Here is a 26,966-nt window from a genome sequence, read left to right as displayed (position 1 = left end):
CACCCGATCGTTAATATGCACGATCGGGTGCAGTGAATACTGGGTCCCCCGCTGGCTATAGGGGGGGGCAGCCTGTGCTGCCTGGGTCCCGGAGAGCCCCCCTCCCCTCCACATTCCTCTGGAGCAGCCAGGGAGACTATAATCTCTCTGGCTGCTTCCGTCCCCCGGCTCCCTGCCGCGGACGCTCGTCCGCTGCAGGGGTTAAGACTCGCCGCGAGTGGCGGCGAGTCTTCAATACATTGAATAGTGGGAGCAGGAGGCTTCCGGAACATGGAGAGTGCATGGAGAGTGAAATAAAACGCTCTCCATGCACGGAGAACTTTTTCATTGAATACTGCCCTTTGAGTGCCACTGTCTTTGTGAGAGATGCGCAACAATATCTGCTAAAAATGGCAACCGCTCTGTGAGCATTGCGCAAACATTTGGCTAAAGATGACAGCGTACCTCATATTTGTTATATAAATTCAAATAAAAAATGTTGTGTAAAAAAAGATATTTCCTATACAAGGTAAACATTATAGGTCATTATGATGAATACAATTGTTTTCTTGCCAATTTTCTCACCAATTTTCCCATGTGATGTTACTATGGGCAACCAATCAGAACCTACTTATTTATTTAGCACCCTCTAGAACAGGGGTGGCCAACCGGTCAGAGGTAAAGAGCCAAAAAAGATCTGCAGTCAAGCTAAAGAGCCGGAGGCGCGCGCATAAAAAAGGGGCGTGGTCTATTTGGAAGTATGCCGCACACCATAGTACCAATTACACATGATGCCGCACACCACAGTACCCATTACACATGATGCTGCATGCCATAATACCCATTACACATGATGCCGCACACCATAGTATACATTACACATGATGCCGCACACCATAGTACCCATTACACATGATGCCGCATACCATAATACCCATTACACATGATGCCGCACACCATAGTATACATTACACATGATGCCGCACATCATAGTACCCATTACACATGATGCCGCATACCATAATACCCATTACACATGATGCCGCACACCACAGTACCCATTACACATGATGCCGCACTCTATAGTATACATTACACATAATGCCGCACATCATAGTACCCATTACACATGATGCTGCACATCATAATGCCCTTTACACATGATGCTGCACCCCGTAATGCCCCTTACACATGCCACACATTATGCAATACTTAATACCCCCACATACTGCCACTAGTAGTGTCCCTTAATCAATGCCCCAAAAGTGCCACTTACTGTAAATTTTTATATGAGGGCCAGCCCAGCCTTCCCTGCTGCTGCAGGTAGAGATGGAGAGCGGTGCAGCTGCTTCTATGGGGAGAGGAGCAGAGCACTCTCCTGCTCCCCTCCTGGTGTCCCTTCCAGCGGACATTTCAAATATTGTGCGCACTATTGTTGCGCCATGAATGACGATCCTCGACGTTGGGGGAGCACGCTAGCACCACATGTTTAACGGGGGCGGGCTGCTACTCCTGCAGGAGAGGTAGAAGCGGGGAGAAAAACTGGAGCGGAAGCTGCAGGGGTAGCGCTGCCCTGCTACTTGGCTATACCCCAAGCTAAGGACAGCGGCGGCGCAGCTCTGATAGTGCTGCCTTCCAGATATAGCTGCATCGCCAGGCAGCGCTGCGGCTTCCGTTCCAGTGGGAGCAGGAGCCGCACATGATCAGGGGGAGAGCCGCATGCGGCTCGAGAGCCACGGGTTTGCAACCCCTGCTCTAGAAGATAGTAGACAGGATCTGATTGGCTGCCCAATTAACATCACAAGTGAAGTAGAATACACATCTTAATAAAACAGACACATTAGGGAAAATTTAAGTATATACTTAATCCTGCGCCAATTAGCCTACCCACCTTAGTTTCCACCCCTTAATCAGGCCACAATAGGAACTGGACTACACACTGCATAATCAAGTGCTTTCCTAAAGTTTTCTGCTCCCACCTTACTTATTCAAGTTTATTGTAATTGATACCATTTCAATGTTTTTAATATTGTGTTCATAGTAAATGTTTTCATTATTATCATCTTTCATTCCTTGAGTTTAATTTGACCTCTCAAGTTCCTTTTTTTTTTTTTGTTTTTTTTTTTTTTAACTGTTCAACATTTCTAGAAATTCAAATAAATTTTAAATCAATTCACAGTTTTGATAATTCCTCTAACAGAGTCCGAGCATCTCTATTGCTCGACTTTTTTACCAGTATAATCGCTAGGTTTAGAAAAGACTGTTATTGCATGTCTGCAGCTTCCCCTTCATTTTTATATGTGTACGATGTCCTTGAATTCTCTAGATGTGTTTTACGGGACTTTTTTTCCCCCAGGGAATGTCATCTTGCAACATGATATAACTTGTTGATTTTAGGAGCCTACTGCATTTTGATTGTCGATAACTTCTGTAGTTTTTATGAATTTTTTTTTTATGCATTACTTATAACTTGTATTAACTCTAATTGTAAGCTTCCAGCAGGGTCCTCCTACCTCCAAGTCTGTCTGTTGTTACCCAGTTTGTTTTATCTCTGTTTTACAATTGTAAGGTCAACGGAATCTGCTGCGCGATATAAGAAACTGTTAATGAAAATAAATAACGCATCTTTGGACACCCGCAGAAGACTTTCTTTAAACTGAACTCTTAATCTATTTTATGAGTTTTCAGAACAATTATGTCTTCCTTTTTCTATTGGGTCCATAGGTCAGCTGATTTAAAAGTTGTGAAATGACCTTTGTACCGGGAGAGTGTGCCAGACATTCCAACCATTTCATTGCCCGAGTTATTTTGTTTCCTGTAATTAGGTGTAGGATATACAAGTTTAATGACTTACTAATATATCTGCCCATTTATTAATTGAACTGCGTATCTCTTATAATACAGATTCAGACTATATACTAATAGACTTTAGTGGGTGGAATCTGTATTCCTCAGAATGCATGCTATCAATTTTCAAGGACAGTTGTGTCACCTGAGGTATGAGCCGCAAAATGCCTCCCATACATTGGATTCCTACCAATCTACAGTAGTAGTTAACTAATGGCATTGGATGTGAGTAGAAGTATTTTATATTGAATATGGTAGAATATACGCAACCGGTGGAGAAGAACAGCCTTGTAGCTGCATTGGAAATGGATTGTAGTGAAGAGAGTCTTTCCTTAGGAAGACTGGTAAGGAGAATAGGTACTTGTTTCCTATCTGGGTGCCCACTAAGTTAATTGCGCACCATGCTATTCTCCGTAGAGAAATCGGATCGCATCGCATCGTACACATACACGATATTGAACGATGCGATGCGATGCGATGCGATCCGATTCGATTTCCCATAGGAAACAATGTTAAATGGCTCAATTTAGCCAAATTCTCATAGGAACAATAGTAAATGGGCCAAAAACACCCCTGAACATTGAAATGTCCCCCCAAAAGTAGTTGACGCCACCCCGCCATCAACGTAAACCCGAAGCGTGGCGAGCGCAGCGAGCCCGCGAGGGGCGGCGGTACGCGTCCTCCGACCTTTTCATGCCCTACTATCCACGTCGGCGTGGAGTGAGAATAGAATAGTGTGGCGAGCGCAGCGAGCCACCGAGCCCGAAGCGTGGCGAGCGGACGCGGATACCTTCACAGGTAAACGCGTCCCTTCGTGGGCTTCCCAGGTGTCCGCGTCGCCCGCGAGGGGACGCGTATAACTGTGAAGGTATCCGCGTCCCCTCGCGGGGCTCGCTGCGCTCGCCACGCTTCGGGCTCGGTGGCTCGCTGCGCTCGCCACACTATTCTATTCTCACTCCACGCCCTAGTGGATAGTAGGGCATGAAAAGGTCGGAGGACGCGTACCGCTGCCCCTCGCGGGCTCGCTGCGCTCGCCACGCTTCGGGTTCACGTTGATGGCGGGGTGGCGTAAACTAGTTTTGGGGGGACATTTCAATGTTCAGGGGTGTTTTTGGCCCATTTACTATTGTTCCTATGAGAATTTGGCTAAATTGAGCCATTTCACATTGTTTCCTATGGGAAATCGAATCGCATCGCATCGCATCGCATCGTTCAATATCGTGTATGTGTACGATGCGATGCGATCCGATTTCATTACGGTGTCGTACGTAGAAAACCTGGGCGCCCAGATAGGAAACAAGTACCGGAGAATATTGTAATCAATGCTATATAAGAAACTGTAAATACATAAAATAAATGCTTAATAAATAAGGGCCTTCCTACCTCTAGATCTGTCTGTGATTACCCAGTTTGTCCTATCACTGTTGATTCCAATTGTGAAGCGCAATGGAATATGCTACGCTATATAAGAAACTGTAAATAAATAAAATAATGAGTGCATGGATTAGAGATTTTATTAGTGTCTTGTGTAAGAGAAGGTAGAATTTTGGATATGTTTTTAGATGCATGTAACATGGTTTAGAGACAGAATGAATGTGCGGAATAAAGGCCAGTTCAGATTCAAGGATGACACTTAAGGTGCCCACACACTAGAAAGATCTGCGATCATAAGATGTGCGCATAAATTTGCCTTCAAATCTTTTGTCCGATCTGGACAAAAGCTTTCAGGCAAGCGCACATCTTTACCAAAGATTTTTCTTAAGATCCCGTGTGCGTTCCTATAGGCCCCCATACACTATGCGATTTTGGGACGATTTCATCCGATTTCGGCACTTTGTGCCGATAATCGGATGAAATCGGCCCAAAATCGTAGGTATGTGACATTTGATCCGATCCGATGCGCGGTCCCGTGTGCATCGGACCGGATCAGGGAGGTCGGACAGTCTGTACATACGATCACGTCCGACCTCCCTGTATGCATATGCCTGCCACCTGACAGGCATATGCATACAGACACCGGGGGTGTAGTGGGGGCGGCCAGCGGCAGTGGTGGTGGGGGCGGGCAGCAGCGGTGGGGACGGGCGGCGTGTGCGGTGAGCGCAGTGTACTTACACATAGCAGCAGCGGCGGGGACGGGACGCGCAGTGGCGGCTATTATATTTTTAAAATACTTGTCAAATGACCGGCCGCTCTCTGATTGGCCGGAGAGCTCTCAGCCAATCAGAGAGCGGCCGGTCATTTGACAAGTATTTTAAAAATATAATAGCCGCCACTGCGCGTCCCGTCCTCGCCGCTGCTGCTATGTGTAAGTACACTGCGCTCACCGCAAACGCCGCCCGCTGCCGCTGACCGCCCCACCGCCGCCGCCGCTGCCCACCCCCACTACCGCCGCTGGCCGCCCCCACCACCGCTGCCCGTCCCCACTACTGACGCTGCCCGCCCCCACTACTGCTCACCGCCCTGCAGCTCCCTGGTTTTTTTTTACATGGGATAAATCGCATGCGATTTATCCCATGTAAAAATGGCACATCAAGTGCCAAATTGTATGTGAGCCTCCCGGGGAGCTGCCGGGCGGCTCGCAGGTAAATTGGGTCCGACTTGTCCCTAGGACAAGTCGGCCTAATGTATGGGGGCCTTATGGATCATTTGTTAAATCTTCTGATCTTTTGTGCAGCACGTAAGATCAGAAGATTTAGCAAAAGATCCACGGGAGCGAGCATCGGCCGATTTTCGACCGATTATCGGTAAATATCGGCCGATATATCGAAAATCGGCCAATCGGCCCAAAAATCGTTCTAGTGTGTGGGCACCTTTAGCTAGCGAGCTTGTGGGGTAGGATACACTGTTGAATTGTCAACAGTAATGGATATATCAGGTTGGTAACTACTCTTGGCTGGTAAGAAAAGTGTATGTTGACAATGTTTGCTAAGTTACTGTATAGCCAACATACCAAAATCATCATAAAATGCATATAGAAGATATGTAGGACAATGAATATGATAAATGTTTTACATTTACCACTCTCTATCAATACTCCCCATTTAATATTACTTATTTCCTGTTCCTGTTTATTTTTTATGCTCCTCCCCATTATCTGTCTGAATTCACTGTCAGCTCAAAGACTTTCCCACGAAAGTAATGATGAGCATAGGCGTGCGCAGCACATTTTATTAGGGGATGGACCGTCTAACACCGCCAATCAGGCGTGTCTTCCATCATCTATTGGCACTCGCTACAATATAAAAAGTCTCTAAGCCACACCAAAATCTCCTGCCTATTTCAGTTCTAATCTTCTAATTACTCTGTGTAACAGTACATGCAAGTACAGTGATAAACATATATGGATGATGTAGGTATTTAGTGATATGACAATGGTCTAGTACAATTAACAATGCAAAACACACATATAATTGATTGTTGGGCGCTTCTTTAAATGAAATACAGTTCTAAAAAGCAAAAATCTTTGGTTAAGGGTATTGTTGGCGGCAGTGGTGTTCATAAGGGTGGGGCACAGTGCACCCCCAAATCAATGTGCACACACCTATGATGATGAGGTGTGAAAAGTACAGATGAGGTGTGGTATATTAGCCCAACCGTGTCTAGGTCGACACCTCAAAGCCGACAATGGCAAAATGACAACATGAAATGGTTGACATGAGTTTTTCAAAAAAAATTGTTGTCTGTGTATTTTTGAGCACATCAGCGCCCAACTAGTGTACGATGTTCCTTTGTACGGTGGGCCGGGTACACAGTTTACCGTTCCAAATCTGAGTCAATAAGGATGCTAAAGTATCTAAACTCCCCCCTCCCCCCCCCCAAAAAAACCCCAACAATATGTGTCAACCTTTTTATGTGTAGACAATTGACATGTTGAACAATTTGACAAAGTCAACCCTTTTGGCCGCGTCACCCTAGACCTAGGGTAGCCAACTCCAGTCCTCGAGAGCTACCAACAGTCAATGTTTTCCAGATCTCCTCTCAGAATCACAAGTGAAGTAATTAGCTCCACCTGTGGATCTTTTAAACTGTGTTAGTGAGTAATCAGTGCACCTGGGCAGCAGCTAGGTAGCTCTGGAGAAAAACTAGAGAAAGAGATATAGAAATATATCTACTTTTAAGGCGCTTGGATGTGAGTGTGCTTGGCTAAAGCAGCAATCTGAAAAAGGGTGAGTCAGCCCCAATACAATATACGGAACAAAGGGAAGTGGTAGATTGCGCTAGGGTTCTGATTAATATAGTTAAATTAATGAATTAAAAAGAAAGGGTGGGAGTGGTCAGATGTGTACAGAAAAAAAGGAGTTTTTAATCATACAATGTTGTACATTACAATACAAGACCTAAATCACTAAAATACATTAAAAATGAAGTAAAATAGTAACGTTCAGATCAATAGTCACCCAATTGGAGAGCCAGTATATGGAATTTTCCGTAATGGATATGTGGAACCACACTTGAGAGGGATAGTTTGTAATCCAGGTGTTATTGGAAAGCTGATGCTCAAGTAGCCCCAAATTTTCTTAGTTGCCACGGAGTCGATGGGTGGGTCAGTTGTTAGAGCCTGTGAGCTTTGACAATTCCAAATTGGAGCGGATAAAGTCCCTCTGTGGATTCTGATTGTTTCCACTTTTACCAAGAGTGGTGGGTATAACTGGCAGTGGGTGTAGACTGGATCTGAAGTCACTGGAAATGCACCAGGTGCACAGAGGGACTTTATCTGCTCCAATTTGTCATATCACTAAATACCTACGTCATCCATATATGTTTATCACTGTACACATATATCATATTCATTGTCCAACATATCTTCTCTATGCATTTTATGATTTAGATTTAGTGATTTATGTCTTGTATTGTAATGTACAACATTGTATGATTAAAAACTCCTTTTTTTTCTGTACACATCTGACCACTCCCATTCTTTCTTTTTAATTCATTAATTTAACTATAATCATCATAACCCTAGCGCAATCTACCACTTCCCTTTGTTTGGTAGCTCTGGAGGACTGGAGTTGGCTACCACTGCCCTAGACATTGCAATCCTATCATCTGGGTCCCGTACAGATATATGCTAAGACATTTAAATGGGATGCAGTTATAATCCCGGCGATCGGAATCCCAGCGTTCAAAATCCCAACGCCCAACTCCCGACACATTCTCCCTCTATGGGTGTCCAAGACACCCATAGAGGGAGAATAAATTAGTGTGCCAATCGTAGTGAGGCACCGGGCCCACTGCGTGGCGAGTGCGGTGAGCCCGCAAGGGGGGGGGGGGGGCGATGCACGTTTCCCCCCCCACCCCTTGTCGGGATTTCGACGGTCGTGATTTTGAACGCCAGGATTCCGATCGCTGGTATTTCGTATCAAACTCCTTTAAATAAAGCTTGTTCTGCAGGAGAGCCGTACAGCGGGTCATATGGCCGTGATATTCTGATCTATGGAGGTTACTATTTATGCAGCTATTTTACATTGACTACAGTTCTTCCTCTAGCAGCCAGGGATGGTGAATATCTGGAATAGCATCTTGATCTTGTCACGTCTTTACTAAAAACAATTCCTCAGTATGTTATTAACATTTAGCATTCCATGTGAACTCATTATTTTGGGGATTCTAGACAGCTCTGACAGGGCTTCCATCACCAGGCTCTCTATATTCCGAGCACTCATCCACAAAAAGGAATTGCAAAAAAAGAATAAGCTTGTTTTCCTAACCTGACAGTTGCAATCCGTCATGACGATTTATTGAGCAAATTATATCTGCTTGATTTTATGTACATTGGTGTTCTGTAAATTATGTGTAATTTTCTTTTAATACTTTATATGCAATTTGTGAGGATGCAATAAAATCAGAAAGTAAACTTTGGTCTACAATACGTAGAAAAGCAATGCATTTAAACATGTATACAGTTGATCATAAACCATAAAATTAGGATTATAGCATCCAAATACAATCAGGAATAATCAGTCTTTAATAATTTGGTGACTTTTGACTGTTCGGAAAGGATGGTAGGAAGGGGACAGAGGCAGCCTTGGAGGGATTTCCAGATTTTGGTTCCAGGTGCGATATTTGTAAATGCAGAAAATGTATAGATTTTAATCTCTGATATGTCAAATCACCCAGTAGTCTAAAGGTGACCATACTCTTGATTTCACCAGATACAGTCCTTGAAGTAAAAAGATTTTATACTCATATTTTCTCATTTGAGCTACACCTTTATCAGAATGCATCCAAAGATTTAAGGACTATATGCAATACCATTATCTAACATCGTTTCAGCATACTTATTTATTTACAGTTTCTTATATATGCAGCATATTCCGTTACGCTTTACAATTGGAAACAACATTGATTAAACAAACTGGGTAGATACAAACCGACTTGGAGGTAGGAGGGCCCTGCTCACAACCTTACAATCTATAGGGATAATAGGAGTGATACATAAGGATAGAATTCTATAGCATGTCAGTCCCAGTGCAATTAGATATGAATGCTACTGGAGGTTGTGTGGGGGGGTCCTGAATATGATAAGTTTGCCTAAAGAGGTGAGTTTTCAGGGAGCGCTTGAAATTTTGGAGGCTAGAGGAAAGTCTGTTTGTCATTTGTTTGTGTTTCTCTTCTCACCCACCCTTGTGTATGTGTATACCGGTATTAGTAATATCATTGACCCTAGATATATTATCCTTTCCATTCTGCAGTACTGTGATAAATTTTTATGTATAAATTTATTTTATGTTTTTTTATGATATATATATAATTTTTATGTATTAGTGCTATTAATTCTTTGTGAGACTGATAACCATAAAAAGACCATTTATTTATTTATAGTATGATATTTATTCATATCCAACAGTTACATTGTTTCTAGTAAAAATGTGAGTTAGGATAGACACCTGATGGAGTACCCCCTCTTCTTTAAATGTATGTATTACCCCTTTCACATTGCAAAAATATCCAGGGTCTCACCTGGGCTGACGTACGGTGTGAAAGGTCTTTTTCAAATTACTCTGGTCCAGCAACCTGTCATTCTGACCCGGGTTAATCTCGGGTCGGACCCGGGTTGCTGTGCAGTGTGAACGGGTAACCCGGGTTGAACAACCTGGGTCTTGTTAACACTATAGGGAGGAGGCAGCATCAGCTCCAAGCTCTGCTGGGTCGCTGTGGGGGACTATCATCGTAAATGCCGGGGCGCTCCCGGTACGGACCCGTGTCCAAATCCCAGGAGCGACACGGCACATGCGATGTGAAAGAGGTATATGTGTAACCTACAATATTATGTGATGGCTGCAGGTTGCATTTCAGTTGCCTCTGTAAAATGTATATATTGTTATATTATTTGTATCTTGCATCTAGTTACCATTCCAATGACACAGTTGAATATGAATGTGTTGTGTTTTGCTGCAGGTTAACAAAACCCTTATCGTTTGCGGACTGCGTTGGTAATGAGCTGCCATGGGGATGGGAATCTGGCTACGATCCACAAATTGGAGTGTACTTTATTAATCACATTAATCGTAAGTGAATCATGTTTAATATTATGTTAACATTTATATATGTATGCATATAGATACGGTATATTTATGTATGTTTTACCAGAGAAGGCGTGAAAAATATGCACAGCAATTTTAGTTGTCGGACAAACCTGTTTGCGCCCCACTGGAACTTACAGTGTAAATTCTCTTCTCCAGCTAAATGAAGTCTGCACAGAAAAGCTCCACTCATATTGCAGGCTGCGGTATAAAGAGACCTAATCTGTTTATATGGAATCAAACTGAATTGTAGCCCTGTGTGTCTGAGTTGACTGCATTGTATGTTGTGACCCAGCTTAATTGGGAAGATTAGAGAAGGGCCGTTGGTATAAGCGTACCATATGCTGGGCTTACTGCAGCAGCTTGGATCGTGTGAGCCTCTCTTGTTAAATAGTCTTGGTGTCAATCATCCCAGAATATTATTAACCACTTTACATCAGAGCCGTGCTTAATCACTCCATTGTGCACGGAGAGGGACGGAGGGATGTACACTTTCACAGCAATTACCCAACAAATTCTCTTTTGCCATTGTGCAGCCTCCCTACAAATCTAATATGCAAAACGAACTTGGATAATTAATTGGAGAACTGTATCTTACTCACAAAATAGATCAGATTAGTTCATACTTTGTAACAAAATACCATGAAACAGCTGTTCCAGCTAATCTGCTTTCCTGGCAAGTGTGGATCTATATGGCACTAAAGAAACGCCATGGCTGTGTCCCGCCCCCCGCTAATTAGGCTTAAGATATAATGACCCGATGCTCCAGGCAGCCTGGACTAAAGCTTTGCCCAGCTCAGGGAAGTGATTTGTTCAAACTGAGAAAAGTAAACCTGGCATGTTCATTTATTACTTGGCCCATATACAGTATCATCTAGCAAAGTGATACACCTAATACCCCTTTTACACCAAAATCCCTGGTCGGACCCTGGTCTTTGAACACAGGAGTTTCCAGGGTTGGACCCAGCTTCATACCCCATTTACACAGCACTGTGACCCAGGTCGGACCAAAGTCTGTGCCGTTTACACTGAACCTGGGTCAGCCCTGCTTTTCCCTATGGATGACATAAAAAATGGCCATTTTAGGACATTGATTTAAAATAAAAATTAAAAGACATGACTAGTTAGCATTGAAGAATGTTGGTTTGTTTATTTTGTAGAATATTTTTAAAAAAGTTTTATTCAGTGCCCTTCCCCTGCAGCAGCAGACCGAATGTCCCATGTGCACCCCCTAGCCCCCCCCCCCCCCCCAAAAAAAATAACATAACCGATACTGCATCCAATTATGATTTCTGTATGCACTGCCCGTATCCTTCCTGGCTGCTGTCTTTTGCCGATGCAGTGCACTATGGAAACGCATCCAGCACTTCCCGGATGGGACCATTTACACCGCCCACGACCCAGGTCCAACCAGTGTTCAACCCTGGTCAGGACCTGGGTAGGAGACCAGTGTTACTGGACCTGGGTTGACCCCTTTTACACCAAAGCTGACCTGGGTCCAACCTGGGTTTTTCCTTGGTGTAAAAGGGGTATTAATAAGAGGGCTTTAAATATGTGTAGGATTATTTTCCTATTCCTTTGCTGACCTTATATATACCTACATGCATATTACAAGTTCTATATCTTAATATGCCCATAAGAATTTGAATAATTGGATACAAAATGTTAGTATGAATGTGTCCAGTCCTACAACAGACAATGTACAAGAACGTATTGCAGCTACATATGTTGATATAAGCATTATATGTTTTTAAGGACAACTATTTATACTCATGAGGGCAGAAATGTGGAGACAATTTTGAGAATATAGGGCAACAGTTGTTCAGGTGAATTTTTAAGTACAGGTTGAGTATCCGTTATCCAAATTATTTCGAAAACCATACATTCCAGAATGTGGAAAAAAATATTATTGTTTTTTGCTAAAAACCTACTTGGGATATCTGTAACAGCACTACTGAGGACATGATGGGGGAAATTTACTAAAGGAAATTTGTAAAAAATAGGTGTATTTGTTTCCAGAAATACACTTATTTTTTACATTTACTATCCCGAAAATACGGCAATTCGTATTGCTAGCACATCAATACGAATACGAATTGCCGTATTTTCGGGATAGTAATTGTCAAAAACAAGTGTATTTCTGGATACAAATACACCTATTTTTTTTACAAATTTCCTTTAGTAAATTTCCCCCGATATGTAACTGACACCAAATATGTGCAAGAAATGATTGGTTTGCATTCAAATTCAGTATCTGAGTTTGTGCACTAACTTTGTTTCATGTTTTGAAACCTTGTTTTATGCACAAATAAAATATATTTGTGTGTATTTCATGTGTGTGATACCTCAAGATACCTCATTGAAATATAAAAATATTCTGAAATACGGAATAATCCGTTATAGAAAATTCTCCTGGTCCCGAGCATTTCGGATAAAGGATACTCAACCTGTAATGTAATTGGCACTATACTTTGCAGTGTTTAATAAAATATTGTGGTGTAATTGTTATGCAGCATTCGACAGGGCATTGTAGTTGCAGAGTCCTGTGTTGTCTGTATATATTGAAATTCTGTTTTGTAGCAATGTGACTTGGACACAATATTACACAGATTGACCATTGCTTATGAATTACTATTTTGTTAATATTAAACGTTAGCTGTGTTTTTTTGTTTGTTTCTTTTGTTTTTTTTGTACTTTCTGGGACAAATGCAGAAACCTAGAATTCTGGTGTAGAAGCCCATTTGGTGGGGCAAGAACCCTTCATGATTGCCAAATAAGGATACGGCCTTCCTTTTTTTCAGAGACAACTAGTAAGCCCTCTGCGGCAATTTCAACTTGAATTATAACATCAGATTTTTTTATCCATTCTTTATTCATTATTATGAATTTATATATTTGTATTAGATTTTAATCATTTATCACTTTTTTTCCTATATTCATTTTATTACCTTATTCATATTCCCTCAGTTCAAAGAGCAGTCGCAGAACCTGCTCCGGCAGACCCCTCCTCTGAATACCTTTGTGATGGTATGCTGGCACCTCGAAAATGTCAACATACAGTATTGAAAATGTTGACAATAATGACCATGACAGCAATTTCATTGCCAAGATGATAAATATGTCATGTGTGCTTTTGATGTTTTGAATGTGGAAATAATATGCCAAACCCCTGTGTTGTCTGCCTGTGTATGCTTTATGTGTGTTTTATATATAAATAATGCAAAAATATAAAATACACCTATGCCCATTGAATATACATGAGACTTGAGATGGATAACAGAATTCGAGAACTCTGAGTGTTTCAGGGTTGTACGCTACGCAATGTTTTTGCAATGAAGTGGATTATTAGTAAACTGCACGTGTCACTGTTATAACGGTGCCCACACACTTGAATGATCTGCGATCTTAAGATGTGCACATAAATTAGCCTTGAAATCTTTTGCCCTTGCTGGACAAAAGATTTCAGGCAAGCGCAGATCTATACCAAAGATTTATCTTAAGATCCGATGTGTGTTCCTATGAATCTTTTGCTAAATCTTCTGATCTTTCATACAGCATGTAAAGATCAGAATATTTAGCAAAAGATCTGCGGGAGCGCCTACCTGATAGAGATCGGGCGATTTTGAGGTAAAATTTGGTCAATTGGTCAAAAATCGGGCAATAAGCAAAAAAAAATTGTTTTATTGTGTGGGCACCTTTACAATATGCACCATAATGGTTGATTTGCATTATGCTCGCAGTGAGGATTTATTAGCAAGTGAATGACCGGAAGCTGTCAATTTATAGGCGGTATTAATGTAGGGTACACACCAGGACGACCCGCTCACGATGCACATCGTGAGCGGGTCGTCAGTGTCTCGTCCGACCCGCTCACGGTGACGCGGGGGGGCACGACCCGCTCACGATGTGCACCGTGAGCGGGTCCGATCCGATGGCGACCCGCACCCGGCTGTATGGTCGTCATTGAGATCCATTGACTCAAACACATTGGAAGCTTATCTTTCTATACTTCTCTACATTTAAAGAGACCCAGACCAGCGCAGCGCAATAGCGCTGTACACCCGGCGCCCGAAGTCTCGCGATATCAGAGACCCGGAAGTAGCCGGAGGAACACTGTGACACGCATCCACACGGAGGAGGAAGGAGAGCCCCAGGGTACGAACTGCACGCTGCTGAACGTTGCTGCATCCCCGCGGAGAACTTCCACCCAGGAACCATGAGTCACACTTTTCAACAGGCTGCGATGCGGGACGCCGCTAGCAGCATATGTAACTGAGACACTTACATCCATCTGGACAGTGTTAAGCAGAGAGGGCATAGGTAACCATACCTATGAGATTGTAAGGGGGTTCACCAGAATCGCCTGAAGCCCATAAGGCACCTCCCTGCTAAAAGCACAGACATCTCCACCATATCACCCAGACTCTATTCCTGGGACAAATCACCAGGAGAGACCGTAGGTTATACACAGGACCTACGGTAGCCAAAGAAGTCTAGTACAGACTATCTGAATTACCCGTTTGGGAACACTCTTCTGGTGACACTTGCCACAGGAATCCCCACTTGGGGGACCCCTCATAGGTGTAATTAAAACACCAATTAGATACCCACAGAGGTATCCCATCCCCCCTTACCCTTAGGGTAACTACCACTCCATCACCCCTATATCAGAGTCTGGTATAAGCATATAACAAGGATACCACACTTTTAGCTGCGTGCATAGAAGTATACTCCATATATATTAACCTTTAATAAATCTGACATTGTTTTATACATCTATTCTCCAATCTTTATTCTCTGCTCATATAAACACTTTCATAGCACCAATACAAACAGGATAGCGCTGTCTCACCCCAAACTATCCTCGTATCTAATTAAAAGGGACTGGGATACCCTGTATGAGACTAGCAGCACCTGGACCTAGCCTAGAGCACATACAAGCTGAGCGCAGTTGTGTTAATCTATCTTCTAGTCATTGAGATCCTACCTGCAGCAGGTAGGATCTCAATAACCACCGTCTGACCCGCGAGACCGCGCATCGGATCGGTATCGGTCCACAGCAGGTCAGAAAAGGTCCCAATCAGCACACAATCTACATCCAATTGATCGGAATTGGATCTAGATTGTGGGGATCGGGCCCTAGTCGTCCTGGTGTGTACCCAGCATTAGAGGCGGCAAAAACCCTGGCATGTCTGGCGACGACAGTCCGGTATGTAGGAAACACCTCTCCGGCACCTGAGAGCCTTTCTTGAGGAGTTGATGCTTTCTGGATTTGCATCAATGGTGTTAATGTCGGCACAATTGTGAGCAGCTGTGAAGGCTCCAGTGGGCGTCTTCATCCAAATAAAAAATCAGCTATTGAACTGGCATATTTTCGGACATCTACTGAGTTAAAAATCACATCTGCCAATTTCACTACTGTATTGTACAATGGGCCTGATTCAGACCTGTTCACTAGGCTGCGTATACTATCAGACTAGCTAACAGGCCAGTGCCGCCCACCTGTGCCACCCACATCCTTTCACATGCAGCCCGAAGAGGAGAGAAGTCATTTGATGGTTGCTAAATCTAAACTGACTTTTATTTCCGCCGCTGATCGCTAAATATAGGATGGTGCAGACATTCCTACAGGGGGGTCCTGCCCATGCTCCTATCTGTGCATGCGCAGACCCCCACCATCAGAAGCGGGGTTGAATTTGGCACTGTCCGATCAAGCCTGAATTCGACTGAATGTAACAACATTCTGTTTAGATGTCTCATGAATCCCTTTTAACCATTTCTGTTTGTTCTGTAGATAGTCATGTAACCAGGGCTGGCTTTACCATTAGACTCCTCTAAGATAGCTGCCTAGGGCACTGGCATCTGGGGGACGCCACTGAGTCTGACTATCACAAAATGAAGGAGATATTTGAGTAAATGTGCATACACAATGGGCATTTTGCCCAATGTGTATGCAGAACGATGATACTGAGAAATCGCTCAGTGCATACACACTGAGCGACTTTCGTCTGTCCAATCGATTTTTGCGGGGGTGGAACTTCATCTGCCGGTAATGTCAGCAGATGAGCGCCGGTGGCCGGCAATGAAGCGGGAGCGCGCATCAGCGCTTAGTACACATCGTCAGCCATATACACTGGGCAGCGTGAAAACAATCAGATTATAAATTATGGATAGCATAGAACACCGCTATAGATAACGATGTATAGTTTTGAGGAAGAGGAATAATCTATTTTTCTCCTCATCCTTGTTAAAGGGTGTGTTTTTTTTTTGTCATAATCATATTTGAGAGGGGGGGGGGGGTATGACTTAATTGTGGAATTTTTCAGCTCTCCCCTATCTATGGAACTGCAGGAATGTGGCCTCCTGGAGGTTTGTGACATCTTTATCACACAATGATTTAGTGCATTCTCTATTCTGCAGATAACTCGACATATTATGTGCTGTACTAGGCTCCCAGAGCTTTATCAAAACACTTTCTTTGAACTTTTGACTATTTACCTTGCAATCCTGTTTTCTTCACACACAGCCCTCTGAACATACAACCAATTAAATTGCCACAATCTGTTTCCGAAAGGACAGACCTTAGCAGCTGATGATCGCAAACGATGACTGATCGGAAGCATATAATAAAGGAATATAGTGGACGGTTATTATTATCTTTATTGATTTACTAGAGGACTTAATATTGCTCCATTAGAGATACACACATATTAACCATGCAGACTACTCTTATTCTGATCTTAGTTGTGCGGAGACTAAAGTTGGTTACAGACTTGCACGAAGAGGAGTTTGTTCCAACATTGGAATGAACGCCCGTCAGACCAGATTGTGTAAACACATTGGAGGGATGTTAAGAAAAACAGAACAATCATGCTCTGTCCTTCATCAGTATAATACAGGTAGTGATTTCGTCGGGTTTGATATGCAGCACATCAGACCTGCCTGTGTCGCATTTGTGACCGTAGGAGCACTCCTATTGAGCACATAAGCTGAGCGATGTAGGTGATTATGTCATTCCGAAAGGCATATCGGCACAACATCGCTCCACTGTGTTCCCGGCTTATGGTAATACTGTTTATAAAAAGTGCAAATAGTTATCTTTTGTTTTGCTGCAACTTTTTGTTTCTTTTTGATATTTTTAACATTAGGTTCTGCAAATGCATTTCTTTTTTTTCTCCCTCCGAAGGGATGAATAAAATTGTTCATGATAATTATTTGTTCAGTTAAAAATGTAACAGTTTTTTCTAGGTACGCCCATTTTTTACTACAACAAAAAATGTCATTTTTTTTTACATTAAACCACAAGTTCCCATTTAAGTTCATCCGTGTCTTTACAACCGAGAAAAGGGGGCAGTTGTCAGGGACAACTGAATTACCCTCAGTCATGGTAACTTAGGTTTTCTATTGGGATGTAAAGCCATGGTTATGGGTGGGCTTTTATTTCCCCAGCAATAATACATTAATGATACTAATTGACTTTAATATTGTCTGTGCTGGTTTGGTTCATTAGCTCGAAATTGAGAAGGCCGACAGAGCCTAGGTCAACATTAACAAAAGGTCGAAGTAAAAATTGTTGACACATGAAACGATCGACATGAGTTTTTTGTAGAGGGGGGTAAGTTTTTATCTTGGAGCACGTCTCCCAATTAGTGTACTATTTCCCCTCACATGGCATAATTCGGGCAAGATGCATCGCTACACTACCGCTGTGCTCTGATTACCATTCCTAATCATAAGCCGCAAGAATGATAAAGTATGAAAATATTTTTTTGAAATGGTGAAAAACTTATGTCGACCATTGTCATGTCAACCTTTTGACTATGTTGACCTTTTGATAGTGTCAACTTAATGCATGTTGACCAGAAGTGATCCACCTATAGACGGTGATCCTTATTACTGTCAACCTAAAGTGCGGATACAGGTTGTGCTGAGATATTCAGTAAAATAAGTAAAGGTTTAATGGACTTACTGTAAATTCTTCTTCTTTAAATACCAAACACTTTCAAAGCTAACAAAGTGAAAAATGGGTCTAAAGACCCCTAAACGCTGCATTAACATCTGCCCTCGGTTCCCCTTTTGAGCCACCCAGAACCTTCCTGGGTAGCACGATTGCATGGGATATATCACAAGTGGTCCTTTTGCATGCAATATATCACATGCGATCCCAGCAAAGGCTACCCAGCTGCACAAGCAATTCAAAACAATGCTTGTGCATGTGGTGCAACTTGTGGGCTCTGGTGCAATGCGCACGGGTCCGTGCATGGCATGGGTTATTCACCTGCAATTTGTGCTCTTTACTGCTATTGATCATCCCAATTGCAGGAAAATAGCCCAAATTGCAGGTGAATTGCATAGTATATGGGGGCCTTTTAGATTGGGTGTTCCTCAATCCGACCACTATATTTACCTTATTTTCCCAACTACCATACAAACATCAAGATAAAGTTTAATGTTGTATTGACCATTAGGTAACATAAAATGAATGGGCGATGACTTGGCAAATGACAAAGTGCAATTCTCATTGAAATGCTCTATACCCTCCCACTTCGTACAGTTTGAATCAGGTCATCATGTCCCATCCCGCCTGTTCCTTTCACACCTGGTGGAAGCCAGTTATGAAAAGCATGTAAGTATTTACTTAAGCTTCATCTGCTATTTTAACATGTTCATGTACAAATAAGTATTTGGAAATGCTACACATGTTATGGTGTACAGCCACATATTCATTTTTTTTGTATGTAGATTGTACTTTTTACATGATAAAATTGCTGCCACCTAAATTTGTTTGGAGAAGTTTGTCCTTAATGGACATGATTAGAGATGGTGGGAGGGGCAGGTCATTAGATAACTAAGCTCTCAGGAGATATTGCAGAGAGTGAATGCGGCTGGAAAGCAGGTTGGTCCTCATTTTTTTGTATCATTTCTGGCATTCTTCTGGCTCGGATGTTAGGGATGGACTCATGGAAACACCCCTGAATGGTTCTGTTGTTAGGTAAAGATGTTTCCTGTGCTTCAGATGTTGGTATAAACAGAAACCACACCGAATGTTCCCCCTACACCTGCTGATATAATTCATACCAGATAAGCAAAGTGGGATTACTTCTTACACAATAAATATACATCATATGACCTTAATACATTTGTTTATTGCATCTATTTGTGCAGGTTAAAGTGACACTTGCAACAATAAATACTAGGGGCAATACCAAACTGGAGCATGGAGAGCTAGTTATTCTAACCCACTACAGTAATCCCACTAATAAAAACCACAGCTTTGTGTCTACTAAATAAAAACGGAGGACCGGGAGGATGGATACCGGACAATGCTGGCCAGGGTTCACGGGATTGCCGTAAGAAACAGTTTAATTTTTATTTTTTATTTACCCTATGCTTTTGGGGCCCCTGGGCAGTAGCCTACCCAGTCCAGTGGAAGAGATGACCCTGGGAAGAGGCACACATGATGCGAGAGCAGCAGTTACAAATGGGGCTCTTGGTTAGATGGCAAAGGCACACATGAGGAAGTGGTACACATGGTGTGGGGGCAGGGGCATAAGCGAATCTAGAATTATGGTAATGGGTGGTCCCAGATCTAGACATAATAGTAGAGGTACCTTTGCGCGGCGTAGCCGCGCTGCAAAAGGGGGTGTGGCCTAATGGGAAGGAGGCGTGGCATCACAAAAAGGGGTGTGGTATTACACTTTAGACCATACACATTACACATTTTAGCAAACTCCGTAATACCCATTACACATAAAGCCACACACCGTAATGCCCATTACACATTGTGCCACACATCATGATGCCCATTACATACTATATAACAAACCGTAATGCCCATTACATATTTGCCACATAAGTGCTGCTTACCTACGTGCTCATTCCTAGGGGGTTCTGGCTTGATGGCACCATAGTACCCATTACACATGATGCCGCACACCATAGTACCCATTACACATGATGCCACACACTATAGTACCCATTACACATTATGCCGCGCACCCATTACACATGATGCTGCACACATAATGCCGCTTACACATGATGCTGCACACCGTAATGCCCCTTACACATTAAGCGACACATTATGCGTAATGCCCCCACATACCGCCACTTATAGCATCCCTTAAGCAATGCCCCCAAAAGTGCCACTTACTGTAAATTTTTATATGAGCCTTCGCTGCTGCTGCAGGGAGAGATGGAGAGCAGTGCAGCTGCTTCTATGGGGAGAGGAGCAGAGTGCAACGCAGAGCACGCTCCCACTCCCCTCCTGGCGCCCCCTCTGCCGAGTGGACATTTTAAATATTATGCGAGCTGTTGTTGTGCGTGAAGTCGGGGGAGCACGCCGGGCGCCGGCACCAAATGATTATGGGGGGGGGGGGGGGGCTGAGGTGAAAGCGGGGAGAAGAATTGGAGCGGAAGCTGCAGGGGTGACAGTCATTGACAGCTGGGCAAAGAGCAGGGGCCCGCCCGGCTGTATTCAGAGCACTGCAGGTCACGGCTGTTTGAAATAATACCCCTTTCACAACAGAAAATGCAGGGATTTACCCGGGAATATGGTCCCAGGATCATGCAGGGACATTCCCAGGCTGACCCCTTATACACCAGCCTAGTCCCTGTATTTTCTGGTGTGAGGGGGAGAGACAACCACTCCCCTCTCCCTACCCCCCTTTAACCAACCAGCTATATCTTCGGAACCAACTGACCCATTTACATGAGACCAGTATCATATTGCAGAACTTTTGAGTTGGCTTCGAATGATTTTGGTCCCGTGAAACTGGGCTGTTTGGTTCCAAAGAAATCTGCCCTCAAAGAACATAAACAGTCATGAAATTACATTTAAGAAATGAAAAAAAAAAAAAAAAAACGGTTTAGCCTCAATATCCCAGGAAGGAACCAATTAACCCATATGGATCCAGCCTGGTATCAGATTAAAGGCCCAGCGATTTGGGTTCGACTGAGATCAACCTCGAGCTTCAGTGATGCCGAAGGGGTAACTGGCAGCCGTTGAACTGGGTGGGGGTCGGAATTAGCGGGTCCCATGTTATCCTATAGGGAAAATGTTCCAGCTTTGCCTGGCCGTATCTCTGGTTCCCAGGGGGCTAGAGACATGGGGCTGGGCTCGTTGGAAAGCCCCACCCCTCAGCGACAAAATGGGTGGTGCTGTGCACCCCCGGACCACCCCCTAGATTCGCCTATGGGCAGTAGTAGTAGTAGTAGTAGTACGTTTATTTATAGGGCGCCGCAAAGTGTCCGCAGCGCCGTACATAGCAAACAAAAAAAAATGACGAGGTAACGTACAGGGTGTGTTGAAAAATACAGTATGAATGGGGGTATAGCTGGTAGAACTAAAATCAGCATCAGTTCAGAAGTAGGTGTCAAAATTGTCAAGGAGACTAAAGATGAAGTAGAGGAAGGGAAGAACAGGACAGGAGCACAGGTGAGGTAAAGAGGTAGGGTGAGTACGTGAGGAAGGAGGGCCCTACTCATAAGAGTTAACATACTAAAAATAGGTGGGTGGACGAACGAAAAACAATAGGATAAGTAGGAACGGAGGGGAACGGAGGCAGGATAAGAGGATCAAAAGAGGTTAGGAGGAGGGATAGGCTAGTCGAAAAAAGTGGGTTTTGAGGGAGCGCTTGAAGGAGGTAAGGGAATCAGAAAGCCTGATGGGTGGCGGGAGGTTGTTCCAGTGCAGGGGGGCAGCGCGAGAGAAGTCTTGGACACGGGAGTGGGAGGAGGTGATTAGGTGAGAGGTCAGTCGGCGGTCAGCGGTGGAGCGAAGAGGACGGGAGGGAGTGTGGATAGAGATCAGTGAAGAGAGGTAAGGAGCGGTAGAGGAGGAGAGAGCTTTGTAGGTGGTGGTGAGGAGTTTAAAGAGAACTCGGAAAGGAATGGGGAGCCAGTGAAGAGATAGACAGAGGGGGGAGGCGGAGGTAGAGCGGCGGGAGAGGAAGATGAGCCTAGCAGCAGCGTTAAGAATGGATTGGAGAGGTGCGAGGCGGGTGAGAGGTAGCCCGGAGAGAAGGATGTTGCAGTAGTCAGGGGCACACCTGGTAGGGGGGAGCTGAGCCACAGAAGGAGAGGAGCAGACACGCCTGGGGAAATTCTACTTAGTGCCCCTGTATAGGGGGCAAGAGATGAATGGAGACCTATGGAGTCAGGAAAGGAAGCACAGCTACTACAAGACCATTCCCTAGGAGGGAGGCACACAACCCCTATGCCACCCTCTTTACCTTCAAAGACGGACAGACTGGTACTTAGGATCCCTGCCCACAGCTGCTTCATGGTGACAAATGCACAGACAGACATTACCTGTGAGTGAGAAGCAGGTAAAATGTATCAAATGGAAAATGCGGTAAAACCCCGGTTTGACCGCATTCTCCAATGTATCAAAAATGATACCGCACTGAAGGGTATCGCCACCTTTGGGTGGCGATACCCTATAGAAGCCTATGGGCTTCTTTTCGCCGCCCGCTGACGCAAACCCGCCGCCTCGCCGACCCCCCCCCCCTCTGGCTTACCTTCCTGAAGGGTCCTCCTGGACCCCGGAAGGTAAGCCCTGCCTCCCCCTAGTGAAGCAGCCGGACATCCTTCCGGCTGCAGGGGGAGGAGGATGCGCCGGGGACAGCATGCATAGCTGTCCCCGGCGTGAGGGGAGAGCGTGGCGGCAGGGAGGTGACGGAGACCCCCCGCACACCAGTGTACAGGTATCACGGGGGGCCTCCGTCACCGCACCGCAATGCCAGCCGCATATGTTAGTACATATGCGGCAGCATCGCGGTGGGGGGGCGGCGGCGATGTATTTTAATACATCCCGCCCATAACCTGGTCTGCCAACCGCACACCCAAACTGGTGCCTGACATACAGTATGCCACTTTTACACCAGAATGCTGGGAAGGACCCAGGAAATTGAACATGGGAAATTGCCAGGGCATGCCCTGCCTCAGAGCCCATTTACACTGCACTTCAATCCGGGTTATTCCTGTGTAATGCCCTTTTACACTGAAAACGGATCAGCCTTGCCTTTCCTTGCTGGTGTCATTAAAAAGGGACCTTTTGGGCTGTTTGAGATGAGGTCACAAGAAAGGGAAAAGGGAGGGGTGGGGTCTGCTCCCAGCATTGCAGCAAAGATGGCAGACGGGGTAGCTGTGTTTCACTTTGTGCTGTACTTTTCAGCAATAGAGCGTTTGAAGCAGCTTCTCACACTGTGCTACCTGCTGCAGACTTGGAGGAGGAGAGCACAATCCTTGGCTGAGAAGTCTAGATCTTGACTGCAATATTTGTGCCCGAGGAGAGCGCTGATATCATCTAGCCTTACCTCCATTTTGAGGCTGATTACCATGCGGTATCGCAGGATCTGGGTCAGAGACCGGTGCCACAGAGATGCTTTCATGCAGACCGTGGAATCTTTTCAGGAGGAGCAGTGGATGGCCCACTTCAGGATGTCACATGCTACCTTTTATTATATATTGGATCTACTTGTACCAGTCCTGACGATGCAGACCACCCGCTACCGCCAGCCCATCACCCCAATGCAGAGATTAACCATTGCCCTTTGGTGGTATGCTACCCCTGGAGAGTACCGCACACTCTACTGTTTGTTTAAAGTCGGAATTGGCACGGTCTGCAGGAACATTTACCAGGTGACACAGGACTTTGTGGATACCCTGTACCAGTGGTTCATCTGTTTGCCGGAAGGACAGCGCCTTGATGACACTATCCAAGGCTTCCTGAGGCGTGGTTACCCACAGAGTGCAGGTGCTATACATGGGACCCATATCCGCATCATTGCTCCCCGTGACAACCCCACGGACTACTATAACAGGAAGGGGTGGCATTCTATTATACTTCAGGCTGTTGTGGACCACCAATACTGGTAAATACATATTTACTGTTTGCTTATTAGGAACCGGTTAAATTTTTTTTTTGGTACTCTTTACTTATCACAGCGCCCATCGCGGGCATTGAATGCACAAAAAAATCGGGTGCGACGCGATGCCCGCGATTTCCCATAGGGAACAATGTTAAATGTCTCAATTGACCCGATTTTCCTGTTCAATGCCTCAATTGACCCGATTTTTCCATAGGAAACAATGTTAAATGGCCCACAGAGGCCAAATAGGCACCCTGAAGTGTGAAATGGCCCCCACAATTGTTAACGCCACCCCACGATCAACGTGAACCCGAAGCGTGGCGAGCGCAACGGTACGCGTCCTACGACCTTTTCATACCCCCACTATCCACGTCGGCAGAATAGAATAGTGTGGCGAGCGCAGCGAGCCACCGAGCCCGAAGCGTGGCGAGGGGACGCGGATACCTGTGAAGCCCGCGAAGGGACGCGTTTACCTGTGAAGGTATTCGCGTCCCCTCGCGGGGCTCGCCACGCTTCGGGCTCGGTGGCTCACTGCGCTCGCCACACTATTCTATTCTCAACTCCACGCCGACGTGGATAGTGGGGGTATGAAAAGGTCGTAGGACGCGTACCGCCGCCCCTCGCGGGCTCGCTGCGCTCGCCACGCTTCGGGTTGACGTTGATCGTGGGGTGGCGTTAACAATTGTGGGGGCCATTTCACACTTCAGGGTGGCTATTTGGCCTCTGTGGGCCATTTAACATTGTTTCCTATGGAAAAATCGGGTCAATTGAGGCATTGAACAGGAAAATCGGGTCAATTGAGACATTTAACATTGTTCCCTATGGGGCATCGCGTCGGTCGCGTCGGTCGCGTCGCACCCGATTTTTAGTGCATTCAATGCCCGCGATTTTTTTACCTGTGATGCCCACGATCAAAATCGTGGGCGCCATGCTAGGTAAAGAGTACCTTTTTTTTTTAGCTATAACAATTGAAAAAAATATATTTCTTTTTTTTTTTCTTTAGTTTTACAGATGTCTTTATTGGTTGGCCTGGGCGTGCACATAATGCTAGAGTGTTTGCTAACTCTCAGCTGTATGAGATTGCTGAGGACAAGCATGGGGGGATGGCTGTTCCCTAGACAGGTAAAAATATATTGTACACATTTATTTTTCTCTGATAGACCAGACTTGCCTGTCTCCATGTATGATTGCCATCACCTGTGGTAAAACACCTTTTTTTATCATTTACAACTAGCTCACCTCAGGTGATGGCAATCATACGTGGAGAGGGTCAGGTAGGCAAGTATGTGATGACCCATGTATTTTTGGCAAACGCAATTATTCTACAGTGGATTAGACGTGATATATTGCTTATCCTAACTATACACTTAAGGCTCCTCTGTATTAATAGTGACAATGTCTATTTTTTTCTTTATAGAAATCCGTTTCCATAGATGAGGTGGCGATCCCGGTACACATCATTGGGGATGCTGCATACCCTCTACTATATTGGCTCATGAAGGGATACACACAAAATGTTGAGTTGTCCACGGAAAAGATCACCTATACTCACACCCTAAGTTCTGCTCGTATGGCAGTGGAAAACGCCTTTGGGTGTTTAAAAGGACGTTGGCGCTGCCTGATGAAGAGGAATGATGTGGACCTACAATTGATGCCCCACGTAGTTGCAACCTGCTGTATTCTACATAACATTTGTGAAATACAAAAGGACCACTTTCTTCCAGAGTGGAATGTGCAGGACACTGGGAGCAATCCTGAAGCAGCAGATGGGGAGCATGATTACAGTGCAGAAAGAATCAGGGCCACCATTGCAGCAAACCTTCCCTCAATGATTTGAAATAAAAAGCAGTTTTTAATTTTCCAGTTGTTTGCTTTATTAAGCTGAAAATATGCATCAAACTGTACATACATTTGACATCTTTTTATATAGATGTTATTCATAATGAAAGACAAAGCTGTGAGAGTCCAACTGGGAAAAGAGAACATTTGTAAAACTTTGTGCCCAAAAAGTTTAACATCGTAGGACACATTATAAAATGGTACTGTATAAAATGGTGACTGCTCCTATCGGGAATCACACAAATAATAAGAAATAAAGTGCAACCTTTTGATTTTTAAAAGAAGAAAAGTGCAACCTTTTTGAACAATATTTTAAGACTAAATGTTGAAACTTTTAGCTCAAATTCCGGTACATGGAAAATTCTGGGGACTCTAGGATTTGCCGGTTGCTAACTGTACTACTAGCAGCAATAGTGCCATAGTTGAAATTGGGCCCTCTGTATTCTGGTGGCAGTTGGTTTGGTTGGGTGTTAGTAGACGTACCAGGATTGAAACTGACCCCTCTATTGTAATGATCATATGGGTTTGGTAGGTAGTTAGGGGGGTGATGGGGATGTGGTGCAGGGTGTATGAAAGCACCGGGAAATGTGCGTTCTAAAAAGGACATTTTTCTCTCCTGCATAGCCATCAATTGAGACATAAATGCCTGCTGATTCTGCTTCTCCGCTTCCAAATATTTGTCCATGCGAGCATCCTCCTTTGCTTGGACATCAGTATCCAATTGGCGTAGATGTTCCACTATCACTGATGTCATCGCTTTAGCCGCTAGACCAGTTATGCTTTTTTCTTTTTGGCAGGAACGCTGTACACTGCAATTTAAAAAAAAAACAATCACATTAGACACTTCCATGCCAAGTGTTATATAAAAATAGCAGTATTGTTTGCCTAAAATGTGCTAGTGGCC

General features: G+C 44.3%; 1 protein-coding gene across 1 annotated transcript in view; it reads left to right on the top strand.

Annotated features, from left to right (window-relative positions):
* WWC2 (WW and C2 domain containing 2) overlaps positions 1–26,966 on the top strand; it is a 190,367-nt gene that overhangs the window by 58,361 nt on the left and 105,040 nt on the right. The window contains exon 2 of the mRNA XM_083170703.1: positions 10,225–10,334. Coding sequence (XP_083026829.1) covers positions 10,225–10,334 — 110 coding nt within the window. The remainder of the gene's footprint in view (positions 1–10,224; positions 10,335–26,966) is intronic.

Source organism: Crinia signifera, chromosome 1 (genome assembly GCF_055691185.1).
Source record: "Crinia signifera chromosome 1, ASM5569118v1, whole genome shotgun sequence".
Taxonomy (NCBI): domain Eukaryota; kingdom Metazoa; phylum Chordata; class Amphibia; order Anura; family Myobatrachidae; genus Crinia; species Crinia signifera.
Note: the sequence above shows the minus strand (reverse complement) of the source record. Positions and strands in the feature narration are given on the sequence as shown.